This window comes from Microcaecilia unicolor, chromosome 11, assembly GCF_901765095.1.
Source record: "Microcaecilia unicolor chromosome 11, aMicUni1.1, whole genome shotgun sequence".
In the NCBI taxonomy this organism is placed as follows: Eukaryota; Metazoa; Chordata; class Amphibia; order Gymnophiona; family Siphonopidae; genus Microcaecilia; species Microcaecilia unicolor.
The window spans coordinates 174,078,301-174,096,369 of NC_044041.1; the positions used below are offsets into that span (position 1 = coordinate 174,078,301).

General features: G+C 45.1%; 1 protein-coding gene across 1 annotated transcript in view; it reads right to left on the bottom strand.

The window, feature by feature from the left end:
• Nucleotides 1-16,142: 16,142 nt before the first annotated feature.
• The window catches only part of LOC115480723 (olfactomedin-4-like), a 33,695-nt gene continuing 31,768 nt past the window's right edge, over nt 16,143-18,069 (bottom strand). The window contains exon 5 of the mRNA XM_030219588.1: nt 16,143-18,040. Coding sequence (XP_030075448.1) covers nt 17,175-18,040 — 866 coding nt within the window. The 3' untranslated portion in view covers nt 16,143-17,174. The remainder of the gene's footprint in view (nt 18,041-18,069) is intronic.

The window sequence follows — 18,069 nt, forward strand, 5'->3', positions numbered from 1 at the left end:
TAGCTAGGAGTTATTTTCTACCCTGTGGCCTTTTGTTGGGGAAGCCCCATCATAGCACATATCTATAGAATAGCATTTAAAAATTTAGCATTTACATATTTATATCTGGTATAATCAACATAGAAATGCTAGTATCCATTCTATAGAATTATCACCAGAATGGGTCATTTTGAGGGGCATAATCGAATGTCGCCGGCCAAATAGATCGCCGGCGATCTATTGTGGTGGCGGTGCTACAGTTGGCCGGAACCGTATTATCGAAAAAGATGGCCAGCCATTTTTTTTTGATAATACGGTTTAGCCCGGCCAAATGGCATGGATTTCGCCGGGTTTGAGATGGCCAGGCTTGTTTTTCAGCGATAATGGAAAAAAATACCGGCGATCTCCAACCCGGCAAAATCCAAGCCATTTGGTCGTGGGAGGAGCCAGCATTTGTGGCGCACTGGTCCCCCTGACATGCCAGGACACCAACTGGGCACCCTAGACATGTGGGTACAGTGGGTTTTGGAGGGCTCCCATTACCAGCACAAGTGTTACAGGTAGGGGGGGATGGGTCTGGGTCCGCCTGCCTTAAGTGCACTGTGGTACCCATTAAAAGTGCTCCAGGGACAGGACTTGTTGCTGCTGTATAAGCTTGCCACACCAGTTGACACCTGAACACTAATCTCTTTGAAAAGGTCCTTTATTTGAATAAGCACGTTTACTCACAGTTAACTGCAGATCAGAGGTTGTGCCCCACTGGCAAAGAGTCTCCCTGGTACTGAGATGAGCAGTAGGTCAGAGCTGGCAGAATGGTGTACAATGCCCTCTTTCAGCACCATTCAAGGTAAGAACTAAGTTCTCTAACGTGGCTAACACATGAAAGGGATCTAAAACTGGCTTACAAACATGGCCACTACCTCATGGACTAACGGAAGTAAAACAGGGCACACTCTGACCCAGTTAGCAGGGGGAAAAGCACCATGGGAGTACAGCCCAGTACCCTACACCCACCACAATGCATTGCTGATGTGCACACACTCACCCGAGAGCCACATCATAACCAGGGAAAGGCTGTCGGTGGATAGAACACATTCTGCCATCATGGAGGTGGGTACAGCATTTGAGGCTGGCATACAGGCTGGCAAAAAAGGTTTTTAATTTTATTTTTTTAGTGTGGGAGGGGGTTGGTGACCACTGGGGGAGTATGGGGAGGTCATCCCCCATTCCCTCCGGTGGTCATCCCCCATTCTCTCCGGTGGTCATCTAGTCAGTTGGGGCACCTTTTTGAGGCTTGGTCGTGAAAATAAAAGGACCAAGTAAACCCGGCGAAATACTGCTTATTGCCGGGGTTTTTTTCCCATTATCGGTGAAAGCCGGCTATCTGGTAGCCACGCCCACGTCCGCCCATGTCCCGCCTTCACTTAGCCGGTGACACGCCCCTTTGAACTTTCGCCGGCGAGGCGACGGGAAAGCGGCGATGCTGTCAAAAATGCAGCTTTCGATTATACCATTTTCGCCGCTTTTCCAAGATCGCCGGCCATCTCCCGATTTGTGTCGGGAAATGGCCAGCGATCACTTTCGATTATAAGCTGGATTGTAACTGTGTAACAGCAAAAAGAGGAAGGCTGCTGTAACTCTAACTCAAATAATTAAAAATCAACACATGAAGAGTCCAGTGTAAGTGCTTAATCAAATAGTCAACACGATGTATTTAAATTTTTCAATCTTTCCTTTATTTTCAAATATTCTCTTATTTTTGTATATAATAAGAAGTTGTTGAGCACTTGACTATGGCTCGACGGTGGCCAAACCCGTTTCACTTTACATGCTTAATCAGGAGCAGTGCATCAACTTTCATATAATATCAAACAAGATGGTATCACATATTCTTGTGATCGCATTGCATCTTATCTAACCCCAGTTCTTCCATTCAGCTAGAAACAGAATATTGAGCTTGACGGATCTTCGGCCTGTAACAGTATGGCAAATGCTTATGTTCTTATAAATATGATAAATATCGCAGAATACAAATGATACATCCAGGGCAGCATTTCTGTGTATTGTGGCCCCTAAGCTGTAACATTTCACAGGGCCTCCTTGATTAAGTAGAAAGTAAATTTTAGGTTTCTTAGATGACAAAAAAATATATAAAACAACCAACAAATATCAATTATAATGTCACGATCCTACCCTGACTTGGCATGGCAGTGGCATCCTACCATGACTTGGCATGGCAAAGGCAGTGGCCCGAGACCTTGGATTTGGCATGGTAGCGGCAGCTCGGCCCTGATTGGCCTGGTCAGGGATCAGGTGACTTTAGGGCATGCCGGGGATTGGGCTGGCATCTGAGGCAGATGATGTTAGATGTCGGACCCAATTTAACCCCACTGCTGCTTGTGTTGGACATTCTGTCATCAATCCTGCCACAGCTTTGGCTTGCCTTCTTTGACTTGTTTGTTTGCTAGTCTGCTTTGTGCACTTCTGCCTTGGTTCTTGTCTACCTTCTGTTTATGTGTGCTTTCAGCACAGTGTGTGCTGCCTCTATCCTTGTGGGTTTGCCTTTAGCTCTTTACTTGCAGTATCTACTCTTTGGGTCTGTATAAGCTTGCCTTCTTTGACCTTTTGTTTGTGTGTTACCAGTGCAGCATGTGCTGCCTGGCTGGTGTGAATCACCTTTAGCCTAGTATTTTCTTTGTGGACTTTTTCCTGTTCCTTTCTCCTTTCATCCTGGTTGTTTGGATTCCAGTTTGGCCTTGTGGCCCGTATTAGTGTTCTACCTTTCCTTCCTTTGTCGTGCTCTCTAGTTTCCCTGTGTGTGCTGGGCCTCATGGCCTTTTAGCCTCTTTTGCTAGTGTGGGTTCAGTCTGAATTAGGCCTTGGCTTGGGTCCAAGGGCTCAATACCAAATATAACATTTAAAAACAATCCCCCCGATATGCAAAGCTATTTCACCAGCCAGACACGGCCACTGACTGGTTAAATAACATATCAGCACCTAACCACTAACATTCAGTGGGAAGTAACTGGTTATCTCTGCTTAATATTGCTGATTAGCGCCTAGGGTATTACCAGCTACATCGCGTGACGTATCCAGTTAGGCACCGATATTCAGCACCTAACTGGATAAGTTTAGCGGTCAAATAGGACCACAAAAAGTAGCTTTCCTATCTTTAACCACAAAAATGTTAATGGTTATCCCTGAATATTGCATAGCCAGTTAACTTTATAGCGGTTAAAAAAAAACCTGGATCATCAGTGCCAGTCACCAGAAATGGCCCGGCATTTAATATCCAGATTTAACACAGACAGCAAAAGTACTACCCACCGCTGGCTGAATATCAGGCCCAATAAGTATGATTATTTTATAATGCAATTTTCATTATTTACAAATGCATTTAATTTTTTAGAGAAGCATGAGGATCTAAGCTGTAGCTTGTCTAGCTAATACATTATAATAGGCAGCATGGAAAGCAAATTCATATAACATAGATAGAAGTAGGGAAACACTGCTTGCTCCAGGATTGGTAGCATGGAATGTTGCTACTCTTTGGGGGTTCTAGAACCTTGCTACTCTTTGGGGTTCTGTCAGGTAATTGTGACCTGGATTGGCCACTGTTGGAAACAGAATACAGGGCTAGATGAATCATTGGGTTGACCCAATATGGCTGTTCTTATGTTCTTACAAGAAGCTCATGATGTCCTCACAATACAGCTGAAACACCTTAATAAACACATTTGAACATTCAAATAACATTGATAATCAGAATAGTACAAAAGACATACCTGAATAGGTAGGCATAATTGGATGATTGGATTGGTTTGAGAGTGTTGTAAGATGGCAGACCTACTAGTTTGCTGAGCAGTGCTTCTTTTCCTTTCATTTGTATTGCCTTTATGATAGGTAAACAGAAAGGACACACCAGAGGCAGGGTAAAACAGTCAGTTCCCTTATCCATTCTTGGTCCTATGGACAATTTTGTGGAGAGTCGCTTGGGTTAATCTAGAGCCTCAGTAGAGCAACTACTATTGAGGAAACTACACTTCTCCTTTCTTCCTCAAAATGTACCACCTGTTCCTCTGATCCCATTCCCACCCACCTTCTTAATGCCATCTCTCCTACTCTTATTCCTTTTATCTGTCACATTCTCAACCTCTCACTTTCCACTGCGACTGTCCCTGCTGCCTTTAAACATGCTGTGGTCACACCTCTCTTTAAGAAGCCTTCACTTGACCCTACTTGTCCCTCTAATTACCGACCCATCTCCCTCCTTCCTTTTCTCTCCAAATTACTTGAGCGTGCTGTTCACCGCCGCTGCCTTGATTTTCTCTCCTCACATGCTATTCTTGACCCATTACAATCTGGTTTTCGCCCTCTCCACTCAACCGAAACTGCGCTTACTAAAGTCTCCAATGATCTATTACTGGCTAAATCCAGAGGTCAATATTCCATCCTCATTCTTCTTGATCTTTCCGCTGCTTTTGACACTGTCGATCACAGCATACTTCTCGATACCCTGTCCTCACTTGGATTCCAGGGCTCTGTCCTTTCCTAGTTCTCTTCCTACCTCTCCCTCCGCACCTTTAGTGTTCACTCTGGTGGATCCTCTTCTACTTCTATCCCTCTGCCTGTCGGCGTACCTCAGGGTTCTGTTCTTGGTCCCCTCCTCTTTTCTATATACACTTCTTCCCTTGGTTCATTAATCTCATCCCATGGCTTTTCCTACCATCTGTATGCTGATGACTCCCAAATCTACCTTTCTACCCCTGATATCTCACCTTGCATCCAAACCAAAGTTTCAGCGTGCTTGTCTGACATTGCTGCCTGGATGTCTCAACGCCACCTGAAATTAAATATGACCAAAACCGAGCTTCTCATTTTCCCCCCCAAACCCACCTCCCCGCTCCCCCCGTTTTCTATTTCTGTTGATGGCGCTCTCATTCTCCCTGTCTCCTCAGCTCGAAACCTTGGGGTCATCTTTGACTCTTCTCTCTCCTTTTCGGCTCATATCCAGCAGACCGCCAAGACTTGTCGTTTCTTTCTTTACAACATCCGTAAAATCCGTCCCTTTCTTTCTGAGCACTCTACCAAAACCCTCATCCACACCCTTGTCACCTCTCGTTTAGACTACTGCAATCTGCTTCTTGCTGGCCTCCCACTTAGTCACCTCTCCCCTCTCCAGTCGGTTCAAAACTCTGCTGCCCATCTCATCTTCCGCCAGGGTCGCTTTACTCATACTACCCCTCTCCTCAAGACCCTTCACTGGCTCCCTATCTGTTTTCGCATCCTGTTCAAACTTCTTCTACTAACCTATAAATGTATTCACTCTGCTGCTCCCCAGTATCTCTCCACACTCGTCCTTCCCTACACCCCTTCCTGTGCACTCCGCTCCATGGATAAATCCTTCTTATCTGTTCCCTTCTCCACTACTGCCAACTCCAGACTTCGTGCCTTCTGTCTCGCTGCACCCTACGCCTGGAATAAACTTCCTGAGCCCCTACGTCTTGCCCCATCCTTGGCCACCTTTAAATCTAGACTGAAAGCCCACCTCTTTAACATTGCTTTTGACTCATAACCACTTGTAACAACTCGCCTCCACCTACCCTCCTCTCTTCCTTCCCGTTCACATTAATTGATTTGATTTGCTTACTTTATTTATTTTTTGTCTATTAGATTGTAAGCTCTTTGAGCAGGGACTGTCTTTCTTCTATGTTTGTGCAGCGCTGCGTATGCCTTGTAGCGCTATAGAAATGCTAAATAGTAGTAGAAGTAGTAGTAGACAGACTGCCAGGTATGGGAGAGGCGGCATTCTCTATGGCTTTCAAAATCAGCTTGAGTACCAAGAACAATAGACTCCCCCGCCCTCTCCAAAATATATATATATATGGCAAGGAGATTTCTTGTGGCAAGTAGGGGAGTAACTTGAAAGGTCTCCATGCAGCATATGTGGCGATCCCAGCCAAGGGTTCAGAGGTGATGGGAGAGAGTGCTGCAATGGGAACATAGATCTCCACACCAATGTGGCTTCTGTAGCACAAACTTCAGCCTTTGTAAATCAAGCCTCTTTGGAGACATTACTGATGGTAAAAACCAAAAGTAATAACACTGGAATCAGTATCGCTTGCAGTGCATAACTTAGGAAAGATTCTGACTGGGCAGTTTAAAGATACAAATAATTAAGTGAATGCTTTGACTGAGAAAACTTCTGAACATACAATTTTCTTGAAGCATATACTAAAATGTTTGAAAAATTAGGAAAGTTTCTGAATCAGAATCATTGCAATCTGCCATGGCAAAGATAACTTGGAGGGGCATAATCGAACGGGGGTGCCCATCTCTAAGGGCGCCCATCTCTAAGGACAGCCACATAAAGAGGCGGGGCAACCCGTATAATCGAAACAATATGGGCGTTCATCTTTCGTTTCAATAATACGGTCAGGGACAGCCAAATCTCAACATTTAGGTCGACCTTAGAGATGGTCGACCTAAATGTTGAGATCGCCGACCTTAGAGATGGGCGACCTCGGTTTTCGCCAATAATGGAAACCGAGGACACTCATTTCAAAAACGACCAAATCCAAGCCTTTTGGTCATGGGAGGAGGCAGCATTCGTAGTGCACTGATCCCCCCCCCCCCCTCACATGCCAGGACACCAACCGGGCACCCTAGGGGGCTGGTGTTTGGGTGGTGGGGCTAGTTCTGGGCAAGACTTCTACGGTCTGTGTCCTAAAAATGGCAGATACAAATCAAGGTAAGGTATACACAAGAAGTAGCACATATGAGTTTATCTTGTTGGGCAGACTAGATGGACCGTGCAGGTCTTTTTCTGCCGTCATCTACTATGTTACTGCAGTGGACTTCACAAATTGCTCCCAGCTGCATAGCTCCCTTACCTTGGGTGCTGAGCCCCCAACCCCCCCCCCCCAAAAAAAAACCCACTACCCACAACTGTACAACATTACCATAGCCCTTAAAGGGTAAAGGGGGCACCTAGATGTGGGTACAGTTAGTGGGTTTCTGGTGGGTTTTGGATGGCTCCCATTTACCACCACAAGTGTAACAGGTAGGGGGGGGATGGGCCTGGGTCCGCCTGCCTGAAGTGCACTGCAGTACCCACTAAAAACTGCTCCAGGGACCTGCATACTGCTGTCAGGGAGCTGGGTATGACATTTGAACCTGGCATAGAGGCTGGAAAAAAATATTATTTAATTTGGGGAGGGGGGTTTGGGTGAGAGGGGGTTGGTGACCACTGGGGGAGTACGGGGAGGTGATCCCCGATTCCCTCCAGTGGTCATCTGATCAGTTCAGGCACCTTTTCGAGGCTTGGACGTGAAAAAATATTGGACCAAGTAAAGTCGGCCAAATGCTCAGCAGGGATACCCTTCTTTTTTCCCTTATCGGCCGAGGACGCCCATCTCTTAACCACGCCCCCATCCCACCTTCAGTACACTGCCGACACGCCCCCATGAACTTTGGTCATCCCTGCGACGGAAAGCAGTTGAGGAAGGGCCAAGTCGGCTTTCGATTATGCCGATTTGGCCGACCTTCAGAGAAGGACGCCCATCTCCCGATTTGTGTCGGAAGATGGGCGTCCTTCTCTTTCGAAAATGAGCTGGTTGGTAATACATACAAAATTGGGAATGTTTTAAGGAGTAAGAACTAAAGGTTTATACTAACTTTCCAAAAAAAGAAGATGTATCTGCATTGGAAATGTCAAATAATCATTTGATAGAAATTTGGGTTTTGTTAGAGAAACTTTGCCAGTTTTGAGTAAGGTGTATTATTTATATTCCATATTCTGCTTCTGAAATAAATCCATGTGACTCTTTGGTCTCACCAGACAGTTTGGATGGATCACAAAATCAGGAGATTCAAAAGTCTCATTTACAGGGAACTTCAATTGAAGTTTTTTCTTTGATGGTAGATCGTGATCTAGTATTGAAGAAATATTTTAGTACTAGAGTTAAATTGTACTGTGGATTGATGATGTAGATGTTTCCCAAGGTTTCAAGAGCTAATCAAAAGAGAAGGAAGCCATTTTTGTTCATGTGCCCATTGGTTTACCAGACTGGGGATCAATTTCTTTTACAATTTCCATGCTAGTTAAATTTTCCAATGTAAGGTATATATACTATGACCCTAAGCAGCTTAACTTATTTCTTGATAATAAGTTTCCATTACATTTTGAACTGTGTTGAAATATCAGGGGTCCTTTTACAGAGCTGCAGTAAGCCCAATGCAGGCTTACCGCTTGCTCTTCTGGGACTATCGCCAGCCCAACGCAGCTACCGGCAGTAGTCCTGGCCCAAATGTGCGCCATTTCCGGGGAAAAAAGAACCCCCCCCCCCCCCCCCCCCCAGAAATGACTTGCTTGAAGATAACCCGGCAGTAATTGGGCATTGCTATATGCTGTCCAGATACCACTGGGTTAGCACGGGAGCCCTTAACACCATCTCAGTGGGTGGCGGTAAGGGCTCCCCGCCGCATGGCCATGCAGTAAGAGTTCTCTTACTGCATGGCAATGTGTGTCTGGGGGCTTTTTTACCCTTACATAATGGGTACAAGTAAACATTAAGGGGCTGATATTGAAAAAGAGAGGCTCCTTACCCAGTTATGTCCCACTGAACAGGCCACTACCACTGAATATCTGGGCAGACCGCCAGCCATTATCTGGTTAGTGCCGGGCAGTCTGGAGGCGGAGTCAAGGAGGAGCTGGAACTTACCCGGTTAGTGGCATTTTCAGTCCTCTAACCAGCAAAATCCCTGGATAAAGTTAGGACAGCAAAAAAGGCAGTCCTAACTTTATCTTGGTTATCCAGGTACCGGTCTGAATATCAGCCAGCACCCAGATATCTTTCGCAGATGGCCAGGATATTCAGACCTGCCCTCTGTCCCAAGGGAGCTGCTCAAAACTGTGTAGATAAGACTGAGGAGCCACAGCGGGAAAAGGATGAGGCAGGAACTTTTGTGCACGCCTGGAAAAATTTCTAGTTCTTTCTGGGCTCGGAAAGAGCTGGTCTGTCTTAGTGCCATGAATAATGTTTCCCACCTGCATGGCTAATTTAGCTTGCTGTCTACAGAGAACTTCAAGGGATCAAGGTGTGTGAAGGGCTGCCGCTCCCCTATTGCCATGAAAGATCTCTGCTGCCACCTGCTGCACAGCTGCCCGTACTGCAAGAATCATCAACTTGTCTCCAGTGGTCAGATGGCTAGGTTGATTTTAAGCAATTGCACATGTCCTAGTTCATTGTGTGGTTTTTGTTTCTTAGCCATTGCTGCATGTTTTTATTATTATTATTATTATTACATTTGTACCCCGCGCTTTCCCACACAATGCAGGCTCAATGCGGCTTACATGGAGGGGTATAATCGAATGAAAACGTCTATCTCCATGGGCGTTTATCTCCGAGAACGGGTCCGTGAAGGGGCGGACCGAACCATATTTTGGGAAAAAATAGACGTCCATGTTTTATTCGACAATTTGTGAGCTGGGCGTTTTTGTTTTTCGGCGATAATGGAAAATGAAAGGGCCCAGCTCAAAAATGAATAAATCCAAGGCATTTGTTCATGAGAGGGGCCAGGAGTCGTAGTGCACTGGTCCCCCTCACATGCCAGGACACCAACCGGGCACAAAAAGGTAAAAGAGCTCCCAGGTGCATAGCACCCTTCCGTTGGGTGTTGAGCCCCCCAAATCCCCCTCAAAACCCACCACCCACAAGTCTACACCATTACTATAGCCCTAAGGGGTGAAGGGGGGCACCTACATGTGGGTACAGTGGGTTTGGGGGCGGTGTGGAGGGCTCACATTTACCAGCACAAGTGTAACAGGTGGGGGGGGATGGGCCTGGGTGTACCTGCCTGACGTCCACTGCACCCCCTAATAACTGCTCCAGTGACTTGCATACTGCTGCCAGGGAGGTGGGTATGACATTTGAGGGTGAACATAAAAAGTTGTGAAACGGCATATTTTTGTGGTGGGAGGGGGTTTGTGACCACTGGGGGAGTCAGGGGAGGTCATCCCCGACTCCCTCCAGTGGTCATCTGGTCATTTAGGGCACTTTTTGGTGCCCTATTCGTGGAAAAACAGGGTCCAGGAAAAGTGCCCTAAATTCTCGCTAAAAACGCATATTTTTTTTCCATTATCGGCGAAAGGCGCCTATCTCTGATCGGCTGATAACCACGCCCCAGTTCCGCCTTCACCACGCCTTTGACACACACCCATCAACTTTGTCCACATCCGCGACGGAGTGCAGTTGAAAACGTCCAAATTCGGCTTTCGATTATACCGCTTTATTCGTTTTTGTGAGATAAACGTCTATCTCCCGATTTGGGTCGCAATATAGGCGTTTTTCTTTTTCAATTATAAGCTGGATAGTAATTTGAAATACAAAGTTAATAGAATTTTAATAAAACAGTAGTAAAACAATGTAAAGTTGGGCTTAGTAGTGTATGATAAGTTGAGCTATATAAAATATGACTAGGATAAAAGAGGGTAGACAGGATAGGATAGTGTAATTTGGCAGAAAGGGTAAGGAGGGATAAAATTAAGGAAAGATGAAAAGAGAAGGATGGGAGGTTGGTATTTAAGTCAGAACAGGATTGGGGGTGGAAGATGGTGAGATTAGGTTGGGGCATTTGGGTAGGCTTGCTTAAAGAGATGAGCTTTCAGCCTTTTTCTAAAGGGCAAGAAGTCGTTTATTAATCAGATTGGTCTGGGTATAGCGTTCCAAAGCTGGCTGCCCAAAAAGGAGAAACTGGATGCGTAGTAGGTCTTGTATTTAATTCCTCTACAATTGGGAAGGTGTAGGTTAAGATAAGTTCGTGAAGAAATAGATCTGTTTCTAGCAGGGAGGTCGATCAATTCAGTCATGTAGCCAGGGGATTCACCGTGGATGATCTTGTGGGTCATTGTGTTGATCTTAAAATTTATTCTTTCTTTGATGGGGAGCCAGTGAAGCTTTGCTCGAAGAGGTGATGCACTTTCGAATTTTGATTTGCCAAAAATAAGTCTGGCAGCCGTGTTTTGGACAGTTTGGAGTCTCTTCAGTATTTGGGTTTTGCATCCTAAAAAGACACTGTTGCAGTAGTCGGCGTGGGTAATAACAGTAGACTGTATCCGGTTCCGGAAAGTGTTGAGTGGGAGATAAGGCTTCACTCGTTTCAATATCCACATTATATTAAACATTTTCTTTGTGGTGAGTTTAGCGTGGTTATCAAAAGATAAATGGCTGTCTATCGTTACTCCCAGTATCTTTAAGTTGTCAGATATGGGGGGTTTGACATCAGGGGTGTTGAGAGTAGTCGGGAGATAAGGGGAGTATTGTGAACAGAGAACCAGGCACTGCATTTTTTCTTTATTTAATTTCATTTTAAAAGCATTAGCCCAGGAGGTTAGAGTGGTAATGGCAGTATTGATTTTGTCATGGATTTCAGATAGATTGTCAAGGGTTAGGCAATCACGGCCCCACCTTAGTGTCTAACTTCAGATGTCTAGTTATAGAATTGCACGTCACGTTTGTCTTGATGATCAGGTGGGTTTGTGTGCATACAAAAATGCACACAGACTTAAATAATTTTTAAAAAAGAGTGCAAGGCAGTGTTTCTCAAGCTGATCCTGCAATTTACCCTAGCCAGTGTAATTTGCAGGATACCCACAGTGATTATGCAAGAGATACAGTTGCAAGTAATGAAGGCACTGCATGCAAATCTATCTCATGCATGTTCGTTGTGGATATCCTGAAAACCAGACTGGCTAGGGGGTACTCCAGGACCAGCTTGAGAAATTCTTATGTAAACTATGCATGTCCAATATGTGTTGACATTTTTAATGACCTGGCAGTTTCCTCCTGCTCCTTTGTACTTCCAGCTCAGGTGGAAACAGGACTGGTATCTGGTACCATAAACCTTCTTTTACAATTGCCCAGGGGTTCTTTTCCCTCAATCCATCTCAGTCCAGTCATTGCAGCAAAAATCCTTAAAATCCTTGTCCCTAAATCCAGCCACTAGTTGTCACATTCCATAGTTACTATGAATCCCTTACCTTCCAGGGGCTGTACGCATTGCCTTGACAGCATTATAGTGAATTTCAACAGCTAAAGATCTAAATGGCTCATCCAGTCTGCCCCAAAAGGTGTTTAAAATCACAACTGCTGCTCCATGCAAGTAACCCTGTGTCTTCCTAGAAGCAAAATGCAGTTATGTTACTGCGGTTTTGGATTGATCCTCTGCAGAGTGATGCACTTGGGGTGCAGAAACCCAAAAGAGACATATCGGATAGATGGGGAGAAACTATTAAGCTTGACTCAGGAAAGGGACCTTGGGGTGATCGTGTCTGAGGATCTGAAGGTGAAGAAACAATGTGACAAGGCGGTGGCTGTGGGCAGAAGGCTGCTAGGCTGCATTGAGAGGGGTCAGCGGCATACCAAGGGGGGGGGTGGGGGCGGTCTGACCCGGGTGCACGCTGCTGGGGGGTGCCGCGCACCTGTCAGTTCTGCTCGTTCCCTGCTCCCTCTGCCCCGGAGCAGGTTACTTCCTGTTCCGGGGCAGAGGGAGCAGGGAGCCAGCAGAGCCGAGAGCCGCACGGCTGCTCCCAGCAGGTAAAAATGCACATGGGGGGGGGGTGTCATTTCGCTGGGGGGGGGGGGGGGTCGTGCTGCACCCGGGTGGTGTGGCAGCCGACCTAGGATCGTCACTGAGAGGGGTATAACCAGCAGAAGAAAGGAGGTGTTGATGCCCCTCCACAAGTTGTTAGTGAGGCCCCACTTGAAGTATTGTGTTCAGTTTTGGAGACCGTATCTTGCTAAGGATGTAAAAAGACTTGAAGCAGTGCAAAGAAAAGCTACAAAAATGGTATGTGATTTGTGTTGCAAGACGTACGAGGTGAGATTTACTGACCTAAACATGTATACCCTGGAGGAAAGGAGAAAGAGGGGTAATATTATACAGACATTCAAATATTTGAAAGGTATTAATCCTCAAACAAACCTTTTCCGCAGACAGGAAGGCTGTAGAAAATGGGAGCATTAATTGAAGTTGAAGGGGGGCAGACTCAGGAATAACGTCAGGAAGTATTTTTTCATGGAGAGGGTGGTAGATACTTGGAACGCTCTCCTGTGGAGGGTGGTGGAGATGAAAATGGCAACAGAATTCAAAAATGCATGGGATAAACACAAAGGAATCCTGTTTAGAAGGAGTGGATCCACAGAAGCTTAGTGAAGATTGGGTGGAAACACTGGTAATTGGGAAGCAAAGCCAATGCTGGGCAGATGTCTACAGTCTGTGCCCTGAAAATGGCAAGGACAAATCAAGGACAGGTATACATATAAAGTATAACTAAATATGCAAAAAATCTGCTGCCGCAAAATGACAATTAACTGCCTGCAACTAAAGCAATATGCTGAGCTGCAGGAAAAAAGGCCTCAAAGAGCTTCCAGATCCTGAATTAATCTGTTGAAGCTAAAACGGGTCAAAAGACCCTGCCTTCATCATTGGCCCAAAAAAGCCTTGTGATGTGCTCCAGTTCCCGCTGGTTAGGTTTTAGTCTCTTAGAAAATATTCTATATTTACAGCAATAAATAAGCACCACACTTATCTTTCTAGTTGGTGCTTCTGGATGGCGTTGCGTGCTGTGCTCCACTCTCTGTTGTTCATGTGCCGAGCCGACGATGGCCAGCGTTTCGCACGGCTGCTTCAGGATCTCGGTATCACATTTCAGAGAAAGATCAGCACGACGTCTCAACGCTCTTCTATCATCATAATTAATTCAGGATCTGGAAGCTCTTTGAAGCCTTTTTTTCCTGCAGCTCAGCATACTGCTTTAGTTGCAGGCAGTTAATTGTCATTTTGGGGCAGCAGATTTTTTGCATATTCAGTTATACTCTAGCCGATCTGCATCCGAACAATATACAGTGTAGTTGATACATATAAAGTATACCAAGTGGAAGGAGTAGAGTAACGAAACTTCTCACAGATGGTGTTCACATCAACGTTTATTCAAAATTCTTCTAAAAACATAGGCGACGACCCGACACGATTTGTGTTTCAGCCTAATCGGCCTGCATCAGGAGTCTAGGGATATGTAATTCAATACGTATATCCAAAGAGTCATCAAAAGGTTAGAAACCCAAACTGATTGATCTCCAAAATACAGATGTGCCCTTTTTCCAGTATACATATAAAGTATCAAATACAATGAGTTTATCTTGTTGGGCAGATTGGATGGACCATACAGGTCTTTATCTGTCATCATCTACTATGTTACTATGCCCTGCAGATTACCACAGTGTTCCATTACCATAGATTAGTTCGGTGCTTTATTTCACAGCCACTAGGGAGCGCTGGCCAACCCCAACAAAATAAGACCTGTGGCACAACTTGAACACTGGTTCCTGAGCTTTCAGGCAGGCCCACATACATACATGTTTGAAAATTTAAAAATAAATGTTTAGTTTTCTCCCCTGACTAACTTACCGCCCCCCCCCCCCAAGAAAGCATGTTTTTTTTTCACTTTGCATGTATATTTTAGCTAACTGAAAATCCACTTAAGTGGATTTGACCTTTCTATCTGCATAAATTCCATTTTTATCCATGTATTTTCTGAATTTAACTAAAATATATTATTTTACACAAGAGTTTTATTAGCATGAGACTTATGTACAATTCACAAATTGTAATGATAGTGAAATTTCCTTTCCATCTGCAATAGATTTTACAGGTAATTTTCCGAAAGATATTTATCAATGTGAATGGGCTACTTGGAAAGTTGTCAATCTTCCCTGCCGGAGGCATTCTGTGGTAGGATTAAGGTTGAGATTGCAATAATACACATAGAGGGGCATAATCGAACGGAAACGTCTATCTCCATGGGCGTTTATCTCCGAGAACGGGTCCGTGAACCGAAGCGTATTTTCGAAAAACATGGACGTTTATATTTTTTTGAGCTGGGCGTTTTTGTTTTTCAGCGATAATGGAAACCGAAAGCGCCCAGCTCAAAAACGAATAACTCCAAGACATTTATTCGTGGGAGGGGCCAGGATTCGTAGTGCACTGGTCCCCCTCACATGCCAGGACACCAACCGGGCACCCTAGGGGGCACTTTAAAAAAAAACAAAAAACAAGGTAAAACAGCTCCCAGGTACATAGCACCCTTCCCTTGGGTGTTGAGCCCCCCAAATCCCCCTCAAAACCCACTGCCCACAAGTCTACACCATTACTAAAGCCCTAAGGGGTGAAGGGGGGCACCTACATGTGGGTACAGTGGGTTTGGGGGGCGGTTTGGAGGGCTCCCATTTACCAGCACAAGTATAATAGGTGGGGGGGATGGGCCTGGGTCCACCTGCCTGAAGTCCACTGCACCCCCTAATAACTGCTCCAGTGACCTGCATACTGCTGCCAGGGAGGTGGGTATGACATTTGAGGGTGAAAATAAAAAGTTGTGAAACGGCATATTTTGTGGTGGGAGGGGGTTTGTGACCACTGGGGGAGTCAGGGGAGGTCATCCCCGATTCCCTCCAGTGGTCATCTGGTCATTTAGGGCACTTTTTGGGGCCTTATTCGTGGAAAAACAGGGTCCAGGAAAAGTGCCCTAAATTCTCGCTAAAAACGCATATTTTTTTTCCATTATCGGCGAAAGGCGCCCATCTCTGATCGCCCGATAACCACGCCCCAGTTCCGCCTTCACCACGCCTTCGACACGCCCCCATCAACTTTGTCCGCAACCGCGACGGTGTGCAGTTGAAAACGTCCAAATTCGGCTTTCGATTATACCGCTTTATTCGTTTTTGTGAGATAAACGTCTATCTCCCGATTTGGGTCACAATATAGGCGTTTTTCTATTTCGATTATAAGCAGGATAGTTTTGTATTTCTAAAACTATACATGTTGGTTTCATCAGAAAAAGCTCACCCAAGCAGAAGTAAGCACAAGTCCATGCTAATATTTCTCCCTTAGTCACTTTTCAAAGTTAAAGCTCGCCTGGACTTGGCAGCAATGCAGGAGGTGCAAAAAGCAGCCCCTCAAAAAAATATATAGCAGAATTAGAAACGGTACAGAGGAGAGAAATGAAAATGATAAAGGGGATGGAGAGACTAAAGAGACTAGGGCTCTTCAGCTTGAAGAAAAAAGGACTGAGGGGAGATATGATAGAGGATTATAAAATGCTGTGAATGAGTACACATGAGTCATTAGTTTACTCTTTCCAAAAATACAAGGACTAGGGGGCATGCAAGAAAGCTACTCAGTAGTAAATTTAAAACAAATTGGAGAAAATATTTCGTCACTCAACATGCAATAAACTGCGAAATTTCTTGCCAGAGAATATGGTAAAAGCAGTTAGCTTAACAGGGTTTTTAAAAAAAAGTTTGGACACGTTAAAAAAAAAAGTCTATAAACCATTATTAAGCTGGACATTGAAAAACCCACTGCTTTATTCCTGGAATAAGCAGCATAAAATCTGTTTCCATCTTTTTGGATCTTGCCAGGTACTTGTGACCTGGATTGACCACTGCTGGAAACAGGATACTAGGCTTGATGGACTATCCCAGTATGGTGACATAATTAATAACGGCAGATAAAGACCTGAACGGTCCATCTAGACTGCCCAACAGTCACACTCATTATCAACTCATGATTAAATCAACAATGAATGTGACATTATATGCGTGGCCATGGACTTTCTTTGCCATTTCTGGGACATAGATTTAGAAGTCCACCCAGTCCTGTCCTTTCGTTCCAACTACTAGATGGTGATGCTTATGTTCTTAATGAGTGAATATACAAATGCAGAGCAATGTACATGGTAGGATTACTAGTAACCCAGGGAAATAAGAAGCAGCTGATCCAGTCCTGTTTTTCCCTCAGTTGCACCTATGCATGTATGCTTCCTGCCTTCCTTAGAGAACTTGGAACTGCAAATCCATAGATGCCATGGGATTAGTGAATACAGGACTGAATCATCTTATCCCTGATGATTTGGAACCATTCTCTGGCTTCTCAGTCCTCTTCTTGAGGCACACCAAGCCAGTCAGGTTTTCAGGATTACCACAATGAATATGCATGCTAAAATTTGCATATAGAAAAGACTCACTATATGCAAATCTGTCTCTTGTATATTCAATTATGGTGATCCTGAAAATTCAACTGGCCAGTCTGCTTCCAGGAGAAGGTTTAGAAGCACTGTCCTAGTCTACAGACCAGACCTAGTTCTCATGTTCAGTGGGAAGCTGGGGCTCTGAGGACTGCAGAAAAGCGGCATCATAAGTAACCAGGTAGCCATCATTGTACATGTAGAGCTTGTGGTCATTGGGGTTATATTGAATATTCTGAACTGTCTCCATCATCTTGTCCATTATGATGCTCAGTTTCCCTTCTTTTCCTGTTTTGGTGTCATACATGTAGAAGATCTCCTCTCTGCGTGTGTTCACGGGTCTGGTAGCATACAGTACACCACAGATCATAAAAGCATTGGTGACCCCAGGCTTGTACTGCGTGGTGAACCAAGTGCGCTCAATACCAAAATTTGTAATAACATTGAGTTTCCCAATGATGATGTTGCCGGCACTTTCTTCAGTTGAATACAGCACCCACAGCCCTTCTTCATCAGCAGCAAAGTCCATGTCCTGGAAGGTAACAGCAGCGTAAGAGAAGCGGTTGTTATAGACGGCATCAGGCAGGATCTGGCGCTGTACTTCATTGGTGTCCAGGTTCATCCGGCACATGTACCGAGAATTGTAGCAATTGTAGTAGAGGGAGTTATTGTAAAGGGTCATCCCACTACCCTGTCCACAGTTGCTGTAGTCAAAGTTACTGCCAGAAATGTGCCGGGAGAGGGTCTTATCAGTGGGGTTCTTGTAGAGCAGGAGGTCATCATAGGCAGGATGGAAGTGGACGAGTTGCATCATTCGGGCATCAGTGTTCAGAGCAGCCACCCAGAGCAAACTCTTATTGCTGGTGTTCACAAATGAGTCCCTTCCCCACCCACCATACTTGTAGCTGAAGCCCCTCCAGTTCAGCTGCACCACAAATGGCTTAGACACATTTACCAAACCCCCATGGTCGCAGGTTCCTGCCCCAAGAAAGAAGAAAACATGGGTC